A 12,999-nucleotide genomic window follows, 5' to 3' on the forward strand; every position below is an offset into this window, starting at 1 on the left:
TGGTTTGTTCAACTTTTTGTCATCCATGCAATCTCATTCATGTGTAGTACACACTGATACGTTTTTTCTCAAAGATGAAAACAGTATTTTGAGCAAAATTATTTTCACTAAAGAAATAAGGCAGTAAGTCTGCTTATATCCAGTTTTCCTTCACATTATATGTGAGGGAATGGGAATCCATAGAGCGGTTTGGGGTAGAAAGGACCTTCAGACCATCTAGTTCCAGCTCCCCTGCCATGGGTAGGGACACCTTCCATTAGATCAGATTGCTCAAAGAAATCCATCCAACCTTGCTTTGAACACTTCCAAGGGGCATTTACAAGTCCATCAAATCCTTACACTCTAATGAAGAAAGTTCATTTTACGGAAATGCCCTACAGAAGAGGAGAGAACTGAAAGATTCTATTTTTTTTCTGTAGTAAGATACCAATTTTTTTTGCTTTAGAACCTATGAAATCAGACACCAGTTAGTGAAATAGGAAAATTTTGTTAAAAATATTTTTGTAATAGGCTGGTTTAGTCCTTGGGAAGCAAAACTTTGATTTTGTCTGTATTGAGATGACATCCTTCAGAAAAGGGAAAAAATCCCATTCTGCAATTAAAAAAACCATGTCTTACACACATGAAGTTATTTAACATGTCATCTGCATTAAAATGCATTGTATTGTATCGCATTGTAATGCATGTGATATGTAAAAATCACTTACCATGGAACAGTATATTTTACCTGTTGCCATTTAGATTGAACTGCTGTGCTCGTCCGGAGTCATAGCTTGAGTTAAGGTTTTAAGGACAGAGACTATGTATTATATCACTTTTTTTCCTTAGCCCATTTAATTTATAGATAATACTTATTTCTGGTGTTCACAGTTTGAGAACTACAAGGATTAGCTAATAAAAAGAGGAAATTATAAACTCATGGAGTTCAAGGAAGCTCAAACTTCTGTATACATCACATTGTTGAACAAATTTTTCTGAGAAACTAAGCAATATCCATTAAATGATTATTTTATTTAAAAAACCAAACCAACCAACAAACCAAACAAAAAAAAAAAAACCCAACAAAACAACAACAAATTTAGCTGTGAATAATGTTACAGGAACTTTCGTGAAACAGTCTGAGCTGCACACTTTCTTTCATTAACCCATCCAAGCACATTTTGCTCCCTGTCTGCCTACCATGATTTGTCTTCTATAAGGCTTTAAGCAAGATTTGAGGTGCTTTGTGTGCCTAGTGTGCATGAAAATATAGGGGGGCAAGACAGGGAATAGGAATTAAATGTGTTGCTGTGTGAGAATTTATTTAATGCTTAAAGCAGAGTCGCAACCCTGCAAATGGGCTGAGCAGAGATGCAAAGGGAAATATTAGGCTATCCTGAGATTGTACTCCTCCTTTTTAGAAACCCTTTGTTATTTACAGCCTGTTAAAAAAATCTGGAGATGTGCTTTTGATGGAGCTGTACTGCAGGAAGGCAGGGCTTCTGCAGAGATGGATGGTCTTTGAGGCTTGTGCTGGGGATCTCTGAAAGTCTTCTGACTCTGCATTTCAGGAATTTGTTTTCAAGAAACATATACTGTGAATCTATCATCACAATTCTGACAGTTATTAATTTTGGGAGAGCTTGTTCTATGCTGTCAAGCAAAGAATTAAGGGAAAATGGTTCTAAGAACAAAAGTTGAAGAGAAGATGGCAAAAGAAAATAAAACACAGTGTTTTCTCCAATTCTTGCAGTTCAGCTGTTGGAATAAACCAGGAAAACAGAAACAGTGTGCGACTTAAAACGTAGCATCCTGAGTTTTTCCGCTGGCCTGAAGCTGAGTTCCCTGTAGCCCCTCAGAAACTGAGGTCTATAAGAGAGGCAAATTTACCAAGAACTCACTTGACAAGCTAGTTATCCTGCCGTGTTTCAACATAAAATATATCCTCTTTCACTGAGGTGGCCTCCTTTTGTCTTATGGCCTGTAAGAGAAAGGCTGACCATGTGTAGGGAGGAATGGAAAAGCAAAAGTGGTAATCAACACAGCAGCTTTGTAACTGGCACAACCTGTGGGTTTCAGTTACAGAAGGTTTTTTGCATGTCCATGAGATATGCCACCTGGTCAGAGCATCACTTAAAACTGGAACTAAGGGTCAATACAGCTTTCTAAGCTGAATATTGTGATGGCTGCAGGACCAGTGTGCATGGATGAGGATCATCCCAAATATTTACCAAACTAAATTTGTTCTTTGCTCAAATCACTTAAAAAGAAAAGACTTCCTTGAAGAAAAAAACAAAATAAATCAAACCAAACCAAACAAACAAACAAAAAAAAAAACCCCAAAAAACAAAAAACCAACCAAAACCACAGAATAAATAATATATATCTTATAAATCGTTTTCAGGGGGTTGGAACTAGACAAGCTTTAATGTGCCTTTCAACCCAAACAAGTCTGTGTTTCTATGAATAGCATGTTTTTTCTTCGTACAAATGTAAAAAAACCCCAGTGAATAGCTGAAATGAGCAGCTCATGAATACCTAATAGCCTGAAATTTGTTCACATAAACCATTCAACAATTATCAAACATATTTGCAGAAACCTGTGTATAAATGAGTCAGGAACAGAAATGGCAACCAGATTACTTAGATAATTAGACCACAACATACAATAAGGCCTGTTCTAATGACTTGTTTTAAACTCAGACATAAAATGTACTATTGCAGATGACCAGCATTTTTCAAGTTGTTCCTCTGTAAAATCCTTCACCCTTCAGTGAAGCCACCTAGTTAATGTGAGTGAGCAACAGAACCTATTCACAAAGGCTTGTCTGTCTTTGAGGAACATTACCTACATCTGATCAGCTTTACCATTGAAATCATATATTAAAAGATGAAGGGTATGTCAGCATGTGATTTATTGTGCTGAAGTCTGTAAAATCCTACAAATCATCTATCTGATGGTTTCGCTGCAAATGTACTGTGCTTTTTGAAAAACAGAAGTATGGCTTTTTTGATAGAACAATTCGCATTTAACATGTTAACAGTAATATATGCATTTGCAGCCAGCAGATTTGCATGTACAAACAAAGTATTTAGGCACATAACAGAATAACGCAAGCACATTGATGTAATTTGGGAGTAGTTTAGTGCAAGTGAGTTCAGTCTGAAGAATATGCATCAATTAATGGATTATAGACACAAATCGGAAGGTGGACATGGGCACAGACAATAATAGCTTTAGTAGTAGTCTATTTTCTTTACATTAATAATACAAGTTAACTTACAGAGGCTCAAAATAAAAAATCTCAGTAACCTACTGTTGTGGTTTAACTCCAGCCAACAAACAGCTCAGCTCCGCACAGCCACTTGTTCACTGCCCTTAGTGGAATGGGGGAGAGAGTTAAAAAAATTCAGCAATAAAGGCAGATCACTAGGTAAAGCATAAGCAGCACATAGAAACAAATCAAACCAAAGAATTCATACACCACTTCCTGAGATCAGGCAGGTGTTCAGCCATCTCCAGGAGAGCAGGGCTCCATCACATCTAACAGTTATTTGGGAAGACAAACACCATCACTCTGACCATGTCCTTCTGAAGGACGAAATCAGACTCTACAACTCAGAATTATAAAGCGGGTATATTTATTAAGGTGCCGGGTGCAAGGGGGATCGCTCCTCCTAACTTGCACACCAAGGGATTAAGCAAGCAGGTATTTATTACACACAAACATGTATATTCATTAGGTTCCCGAGAGATTGGCGGGGATATTACAAATAGTTTAGGTACTCATTATCATAAGTATCCTCCCTTTTGGAGCTTGCGCTCTGCCCTCTGATGGTCATGGGCAGGAGTCTTCCTTATGTGGTCAGGGGTCTTCAAGATGAAGGAAGCAGTCTTCGTCATGGTGCACTTTTCACCTTTGGCACAGTTGGATGCCCCAGTAATCACAAAACTAGCTGAAACCAGCCACATCTGTAAGTTTCTGATAGCTGGCAAAGATTTAGAACAGTGTGACCTTCGTACAAAATTTATTGCAAGCAAAACAGGGTGGGCAGACAATGAGTATCCTGAGCTAGCAGATGTTCGGGAGTCCCTAGCTGATAATTAGAAGGATGGTAAGAAATAATTCACTCATCAGAAGGATGGTCACTCATGTTAGTAGGACTATTAAATTCTGTTATCACGCCACAGACTTACAATACAAACATTGTTCCCTATCTTAGACTTAGGTTAAGTTAAAAGTATTTTAATCCTATGTTTTCCAGGCACTTGCTTTGCTTGTATCACCCCCATCCTCTTTCACCTCCAAATTAGAGCTGCTCATGTGTGTCAGTAAGGGGCTAATAAATAAGGAGCTGTGCAGAGCTGGAGTGAACAGCCTCCCTGAGGTGGGCAGTGCTGTGAAGCTCCTCTGGAGCAGTTTACATTGGCTGCTTTACACCACTTGCCTGGGCACAGCGTTGTCTCTCTGTGTGGTGATCACAACTGGCCAGATGTGCCCCTCCATGTCCGTGGTGCCCTGAGGGAGGAATTAATCCTGCAAGTGTGGAGTCAGTACTTGCAGAATGAGGATTGGGGTCTTCTTGCTGTCCACTGAGTGGTACACTAGCCTGGCACCTGTTTTCAGGATGGTGTGCCATCTTGCAAGGTAGCAGCTGGATTAATCTTTTTCTAGTGCCAGTTAATATTTTCTTGTTTCACTTAATTCACTTTCACATCTCAGGGGTTTGTAGCATCACACCACCTCACCATCTCACGGCATGGAAATCTGGAAGAATCTCAGCTTTCATTGAGGATTTTTCCAGCCCTTTCCCAGTGAAAATAGGCTGAAATTTATAAATCAGAAATAAATTTCTGATTTCCAAATTAGCATTAAATTAAATCTAATAATAAATTAAATTAAATTCATAATAAATATAATAAATAGCTCAGGCTGTGTATAGACCTAGTCCTACTTCACTACATGACTAGTATCAAATTTTAAAGACACAGTGTTTTCAGACAAGTATCTATAAAATAGATAAATGCCTAATTCTAGAGTAGTGAAATTATTCAAGAAATAAAATGCTAGGAATAATCCAGGAATAATTACATATTTTTTTAATGGAAACGTTTTAATATAAATTAAAGGGATGGATAATATCATTTGCCCACATTTGCAAATGCTGTCCTAACTTCCCAGGCCTTAATCACATGATATACTCTGTTAATGTTATGTCTGTCTGTAAAGACATACAATTAGAGTTTTAAGTGCACATAGCATGCTACTATTTGCCTAGTCCAGCTGCAGTTTAGATAGACATTTCAGCTCAATGAGTTCTTGGACTGCCTTTTGCTCCCAAGATCAGGTCACTGGGTCTTTGCTGCTGTTACAGATACTTCATCTAGCTAGATTAAACCCAGCATGCAGATGATTACATGGACAACAGTCACAGCTCTTGGTTTGATTATTAAAGTGAACTGTGGGGCACTGCAAGCCACAGCACAAGGCAGGACTGTACTGCACCTACAAGCAGTTCTTGCAGATTTCTGTGGCTTAGTGCTTCACATGGATGTCTCCACAGGTAAACTGGATGAATATGGATATGAGTTTAGTAATTACAGACTATCCAACAAATTTGATTTTTTTGGTCTATGAGCAACGACATCTTCAGTCTCAGGGTCAGTGGTGAAGAACTGATAAATAACTATTTCAGGATTACCTGGCAAATGACTTCTCAAACTGGCATTAATGTACCGCAGCAGCATGCTGCTTCATAGGCATATCACAACAAAAGCCTCTTGATTCCTTGTAATTTCAAGTTTGCAAACAGAACATACAGCTCAGTAAAATAGTACCAATGTTAAAATCAATCAACCAGTTATTCTCACAACCCAGTACAGAATTAGTGTGAGCACACACAAAAGTAATCAGCAAGATGAGAGGAGACCTCTATAGTTTTTCAGATGTAACTACTCAGTGCCAAAAGTAACCATCTTTAGTTTGGGCAGCCTGTTCCCTACTTGTTGCCAGGAATGTTTGATACACAAACATTTTCAAAACTGCAGAAAACAAGTAGCAGGTTGTTCAGTTTGTAGTGGTCCTTTTGGATAAGGTAAATTACACAGTCTTAAACAAGTATCCTGGAGAAATGACTGCCGATGCAATATTATACATAAAGTTTTCTGATCGTGTTTTAGGTGCAAAGCATATGAAAACAGTCCAGATCTGTATTATTCTCTGAATCACCAAGAGCCTCTTGCTACCAAGCAGAGATCTTTGGGGCCCCTGGCTGTGCAGTTGTGCTCGCTAAAGTAACCAAGATTTCAATTATAGCACTGATGCCAAGGATGTTGAAAATGAGTAAGACCACAGGCAAACTGCACAGCAGACCATTCTTTAAACCTGCTTCTCTGTATCTATGTAGCAAGCAAGAACAAAGACATACTTGCCTTAGGAGTAGGAAGCAGCAAAGCTTATACAGCCCGTGAGGGTCACAGACCTGAGAGGACCCTGTGTTTGAACCCGGAGCAGGCATTTGCATGTGAAGGTTTAGTTACTGACAATGTTCTTTACCTCCAATTAGGTGTTCAGGTAATGGAGTATTTAATTCCTTTTTTGGTTTTTGCTTTCTGCTTTATATGCAATAAATCTGCCTGAAGCTCTTTTTTCTTTCTTTCATTTTGCTTTCTGGCAGAGCCACTGAAAGAAGTTAAATGTCAACGAGTTTCCACTTGTTTACACTACTGTTCAGAGCACTGTGGCATTACTAATCTGGAATCATTCCTGATTGACACAAAGGGAGAATCAAATTCTGCCTATCGTGCAGTTCTGAATGTGACTGATACTTGGATTGTGTTGTTTCTGGAAAAAAAAATAAAAAAATACTGAGAACTGCGTCTCTTCTCTCAGGTGATAAAAAAAAAAAAAAAAAGGTTTTTTTTTGAAGCATGTGTCTTCCTCACTAAGAATTGAAAGGTAGTTTTAGATCCTTCTTAAAGGTTTATGTTTTATGGCTGTTCATTTCCGGTATGATGTAAAGAACTCAAACCAAACCAAAAAAGTGTTTGATGAAAAGTCTGTGGTAAAAAGCCCCCTCACAACATCCTCTTAAAAATGTTTTGCTTGGTAACATCTGTGTCATCAGTTTAGAAACAGTGACTTGCTGACTCTCATATATTTTATAACCCATGAGACGAAAAATGCTATAGATTAAATAAGTTTATAATTGTCATCAGTGTAGGATTTCTCTAGGATTTGTAAGAATATTTGCAAACCAGGTACTTTCTTCATAAATGTATTAATTACCTTAGCAACATAAAAGCATCCATAGCTTGCTTACAAGCATTTTCCTTTCTTGCTTGCCTAAGCATTCAGTCTCTGTGAGAGTCGCAATTGTCTTTCCCAAGAGAAACTCTTCCTATGTCTGCATTTCTTTCTGTGAAGTCACCAGTGCCCCCAAACAACACATAGGTTGTGCCTGGATTTTTAAAGATTGCAATTTGAGAAGGAAAAGGAAGAGAACGGCTAATCCTCTCAGAAGTTTAACCCACAGATTGTCTTTTGCATTAATTGAGCATTCTGTTAGATGGATCTGTAGCAAGTTGAAGTTAAACCTTACAGTCATTTGACCTTTGCATCAGTCTTGTTCTAAGCAGTACGTTACACTGCTTTGTTGTGCATATCTTATGGGGAGAAAATTCTTTCCAGCACAGCTGCTGAAGACTGTATCGAAAAGAAGCTATCCTGGTGTAAATTGAACTGACGTAAATAGTGAAGAAAAGGGTGGAACTTGAGTAAAAATGGAATGTTAGCATCTTTTCAGATGTCTTTTGTATATTCTACTTCTCGTGTGACTTACATTTGTTTGCAATCATTTAGTAGATGCAGCTGGTTTTTGTCTCATGTTAAAAGAAGATTACTCATTACAGTATATTTGATTTGTGTGTCTCGCATCAACTTACTCTCCTATGACAACTAGAAATAAGCTGTTCTTACATATTTTCCTGTGAAGTTAGAAATTTCCAGCTAGAAGTGTCTATGGTGAACATAGAAATAAATTCTTCACTTTTTCCTCCCCACTTTTAACCAGGTAGACAAGAAAATTGTCCGCACAGAAATAGGAGTTCTTCTTCGCCTGTCACATCCTAACATTGTAAGTTTAGCCTTGTTCTTTCACTGCACATTTGGGGTGGTTTTTTTTTTTAGGTTTTTTTTTTAGGTTTTAATGTTGCTTTGTGTCTTGAGATGTTACTGTCTAGCCTATGCAGACTTGGATACAGCTTTACAGTCCTGGATTAAGTTTTGGGTTCTCCTGAGCACTGTAGCAGCTTGGTTTAGAAGACTGTTGAATTATGCTTACACTGATGTTGAATTTGGCGTTGTCAGTCCTTGGATGGTGGGGAAGTTCTTACCTTCAGTTATTCTGAAAGAGTGGCATACAGGTGTTAACATGCACTAACAAACTTATCATCTTAAATTCTTGGGTTACACAGAGGTTGCTGAGGTACGAGAAGGATGAAAAGAACAAAAAAAAAAAAAAAAAAAAAAAAGGAAGGGAATGCAAAGGAGATAAATGTAGCAAAAAAAAAAAAAAAAAAAAAAAAAGAGGGGGGTGGGAGAAAACATGAGCAATAAGTCACTCAACTGCAAGGTAAATGTCACACCAACATTAGTTGGTGCCATCCTTTGCTTTATTTACTGTGGTCTTCTTCCTGCTGTTGGCCCTGTGATATGCACAGAGAGAAAAATAAATCCTTTTTGTTACCTTTTACCAGATAAAACTGAAGGAGATCTTTGAGACCCCAACAGAAATCAGTCTTGTTCTGGAACTGGTCACAGGTGGAGAGCTGTTTGATCGGTAAGTTACTTGTACGTGCCTTACTTGGTACTGCTGCTGCAGTCAAGATTTCTTCTCTGCACATAATCCCTGTGCTAGTAATTACTGGAATTATTTCATCAGCATATGGCTTTTTCACATAAATAAATATTGGCTTAAAAATGTGTTTGGAAATGTGATTATCAGGATATATTTTTTTTTATTTTGAAAGCATACATGAGTTGAAAATGGAGAAAATTTTCAGTAGATTTTGGAAAGCATAAACTATTGAAGGAAGGTGCTCAGCAGGTGCATCGCATCACATGTGAGGCAGGAAATACTTACCAAATCACATCGACACGTCATTATAAAATATGATAGGTGAAAATCAACCTGGCAGGAGGATACTGTTATGTCAGGTAAAAAATTGGTAAATAAGTAATGAGAAAGTTCTGTTTTGTGTTTATTGTACTTATAAAACCTCTGGTTATAAAGGTTCTGCAAGACAGGTATTGAGATCTGAAGGTATTGCTTCTAAGGCTGCACATACTTGTGGTGTAGGTGCATATACATAGAACAAAATAATTGTATAATAGTGTTGGGGCAATATTTTAATGGTAGGGATTTGGGGTTTTAGAGCAAGAGAAGGGTATAAAAAGCTTTTTATACTGATTTGAGTAAATCGATTAATTCACCGGTGTTGGTGATTTCCAGCTCATGTAAGGACAATTTATTTGGTCTTCCTTCTTCTGTAATTAAAGTTTAGTATTCTAGAGGATGGTTACACAAGTGCATATCAAAGATTATGTCTGAAAGCATCTTTGATTTGAGGAAAAAAAAAATCATACCTTTTTTTATACCATGGTCACAGTTACAACTTTGATATGAACTATTTATGAACAGGTAATAATAAATACAGCTACTCCTGTGTCATCTTTAGTTGGCAAAGCAAGCAGGAGAAAAGTACTACAAGTCAAACAGGGGCCAAGTTCCAGGTTGGACTTGATGATCTTCAAGATCTTTTCCTAGATGAGTCTATGATTCTGTGAGCTAGGCAGGACACTGCACAAGGTGTTCAGCCGGTCACATAGCCATTTATGTATCCACATGGTTTCAGACTGGGTAGTTTTCAGGAAGGCTGGATACTCCACAGGATTCTTTCACGAGAAGGGTTTGCAAAAAGAAGACATAAAGATGCCAGCGAAATTACTGGCTCCTGAGCAGCAACCATGTGGGTGGTAGAACAGAAGAAAGAGAAGCCATGGGATCCAAGACGGGGAACTGCATTTTTTGATGGAACTAGGATTAACGTTGCAGCATTTACAACATTTTGTAATCTGCACTCAGCAGTGATTGTGGGATTTGAGCTTTCAAACCAATCTTTCCCAAAAATCTTTGATTAATCCAGTAGTTTGGCTAGGACGAGCTGTTTGGCATTGCCTGAAGTCATGTAGTCACACAGTAGAATTGCGGTGCCCCCCTGTGATCCTACGAATGAACCCTAATACTATGGAGATCCTGTGGATTCAGCATCCTCCTTTTCTCCATATGCAGCAGAACTGGAAACTTTGGCAATATACAGTCCTATCTGGCCTGTGATTTGCTTAAAAAACCCACCCACCAACAATAAAACAAAGAACATAAAAAGCTTAACAACAACAACAGCAAATTGTTAGAAATATGCAGCCAGGATGTTTTACTCTGGCCACTTCAATTAAGCATTAGCTGTCCTTTACCTCTCTTTCACCTGGGCTGAAGAATTAACGCTTGCATTGTGCTATACAGTGGCTGCTCTTTGAATTTTAGTGAGAGTAAATTTAGCTTTGTGCCTTAGGGCAGACTTCCCTTCTCAATTAATCTTTTCAATCCATACATCTTTTTATGAAGAGATGAAGGAAATATCCTGACTTGCAGAGAGGCCTTGTGCACTTTTTCTTCTGTGCTTGCATGACTCCCATCCCAGGAGAAAGCAAAATGACCCTGGAAGATCTTCCACTGGGCAGTGGGGTTGTGTCAGTTTTGGAAAAATAACTGTGACCCTGTCTTGAGATCCACCTTATGGTGGTTGTTGTCCAGAGAGTGTGTGGGCCAGAGACCACCCCAAGGGTTTGGAGGACGTTATGTGCTTAATGTACAGCTATGTGACTTTGTAAATCACTGTCCAATACACAGACAGGAAAACAACTTTTGTACCCTGAGGGAGTTACTCTTACAACTCTTTCAAGTAAGCTGTCATCAAATGCTACAACTAGATCTTTTACACAAACACATTTGCTGTCTTTCCTGTAACTTTCTCCCTTGCTGTTACTGTTACTGCTAACTCTGGTAATATGCCAGTACTTTTTACATCAACTGTTTCACTGCTCTAGTTTTTTGCCACTCCAGATTTCCATTCTTCTTTTGAATAGTATTTATGCTGCAGATTTGCAACTTCTTTCACATACATATTCCCCTTATCATGAATAATTGTATAAATACCCAAGATCTGATTAGTATTCTGGAATCCTATTCGAATTGTTGATGTGCTACTGGTTTCATGCCACATGACATAAAAGTTCTAGACAATGGAATTACTTGCTTCCTTCAACATACTTAATATTTCTGTCAAATCATCCACATTATTGCTAAAATGAGCTTTCATTATGAGAATTTTTTAGTTGTGTTTCCTAAAAGGAGATAAATTCAAACAAAAGTTTCAGTACATCTGAGCTAATAGAGCTGAAATCAGGTTGGTATTGGTTGTATTTTTAAAACGAAATCTGTTTCCCAGACATCATAAATCACACTTTAGGCAATGCCCTGACAAGATTCCAAACAAAACAGGTGCAACTCTACAGTAAATTAAAGAAGTTCGAGTAAATTAAAGAAGTTTGTGTAAATTAGAATCATAGAATCATAGAATAGTTAGGGTTGGAAAGGACCTCAAGATCATCTAGTTCCAACCCCCCTCCCATAGGCAGGGACACCTCACACTAAACCATCCCACCCAAGGCTTCATCCAACCTGGCCTTGAACACTGCCAGGGATGGAGCACTCACAACCTCCATGGGCAACCCATTCCAGTGCCTCACCACCCTAACAGGAAAGAATTTCCTCCTTATATTCATATTCATTGAATATTCATTGCCAGTGAGTAACAAAGGGCTTTTGAAATAAGACAGACCAATGGGCAAACTGAACAAGACAAAAACAGCAGTAGGTCAAAAATTAACTGATAACTGATACTCTAGTTCTTTCCAGATGCCATGCCTCCAGCTCAATGCTGGACATATGACTTTGACATTTGCTTGGCCCTCCTCTTTCATTCATGCATGTTTAAAACAAAAGTGCATGGTTGAAGTGCATTTAAACAAGCAGCATTTTGACAGAGTCCCAAGGGACAACCTGCTGGTATAACTCTGAGGTTCCCAGAAGCAGTATGTCCAACATAGTTATGTTTCTTATGCTGCCACAATAGTGAAGGGAGGCAGGCTGCCATCATGCTGGGTCTCACCAGAGCAGGAACTAGCTGAATAACAAAACCCCTAAATTAGCACAGCCTTTCAAACATGCAGCAGAGTCATTACTGTAGCATTTGAATAGTCTTTAAAGAGCCGTGTTTCCACTACTACAGAATCACAGAATCACAGAATCCCAAGGGTTGGAAGGGACCTCAAAAGATCATCTAGTCCAACCCCCCCGCAAGAGCAGGGTAACCTACAGTACATCACACAGGAACTTGTCCAGGCGGGCCTTGAATATCTCCAGTGTAGGAGACTCCACAACCCCCCTGGGCAACCTGTTCCAGTGCTCTGTCACTCTTACAGTAAAGAAGTTCTTCCTGATGTTAACGTGGAACTTCCTATGCTCCAGTTTACACCCATTGCCCCTTGTCCTGTCACTGGATGTCACTGAAAAAAGCCTAGCTCCATCATCCTGACACCTACCCTTTACATATTTGTAAACATTGATGAAGTCACCCCTCAGTCTCCTCCAAGCTAAAGAGACCCAGCTCCCTCAGCCTCTCCTCATAAGGGAGATGTTCCACTCCCTTAATCATCTTTGTGGCTCTGCGCTGGACTCCTTCAAGCAATTCCCTGTCCTTCTTGAACAGAGGGGCCCAGAACTGGACGCAATATTCCAGATGCGGCCTCACCAAGGCTGAGTAGAGGGGGAGGAGAACCTCTCTTGACCTACTAACCACACCCTTTCTAATGCACCCTAAGATGCCATTTGCCTTCT

At 38.9% G+C, this 12,999-nt stretch overlaps 1 protein-coding gene across 1 annotated transcript in view; it reads left to right on the forward strand.

The window, feature by feature from the left end:
* The window catches only part of CAMK4 (calcium/calmodulin dependent protein kinase IV), a 136,902-nt gene that overhangs the window by 64,073 nt on the left and 59,830 nt on the right, over positions 1 to 12,999 (forward strand). Inside the window, exons 3-4 of the mRNA XM_065662072.1 lie at positions 8,053 to 8,115; positions 8,738 to 8,820. Coding sequence (XP_065518144.1) covers positions 8,053 to 8,115; positions 8,738 to 8,820 — 146 coding nt within the window. The remainder of the gene's footprint in view (positions 1 to 8,052; positions 8,116 to 8,737; positions 8,821 to 12,999) is intronic.

Source organism: Lathamus discolor, chromosome Z (genome assembly GCF_037157495.1).
Source record: "Lathamus discolor isolate bLatDis1 chromosome Z, bLatDis1.hap1, whole genome shotgun sequence".
Lineage (NCBI taxonomy): Eukaryota > Metazoa > Chordata > Aves > Psittaciformes > Psittacidae > Lathamus > Lathamus discolor.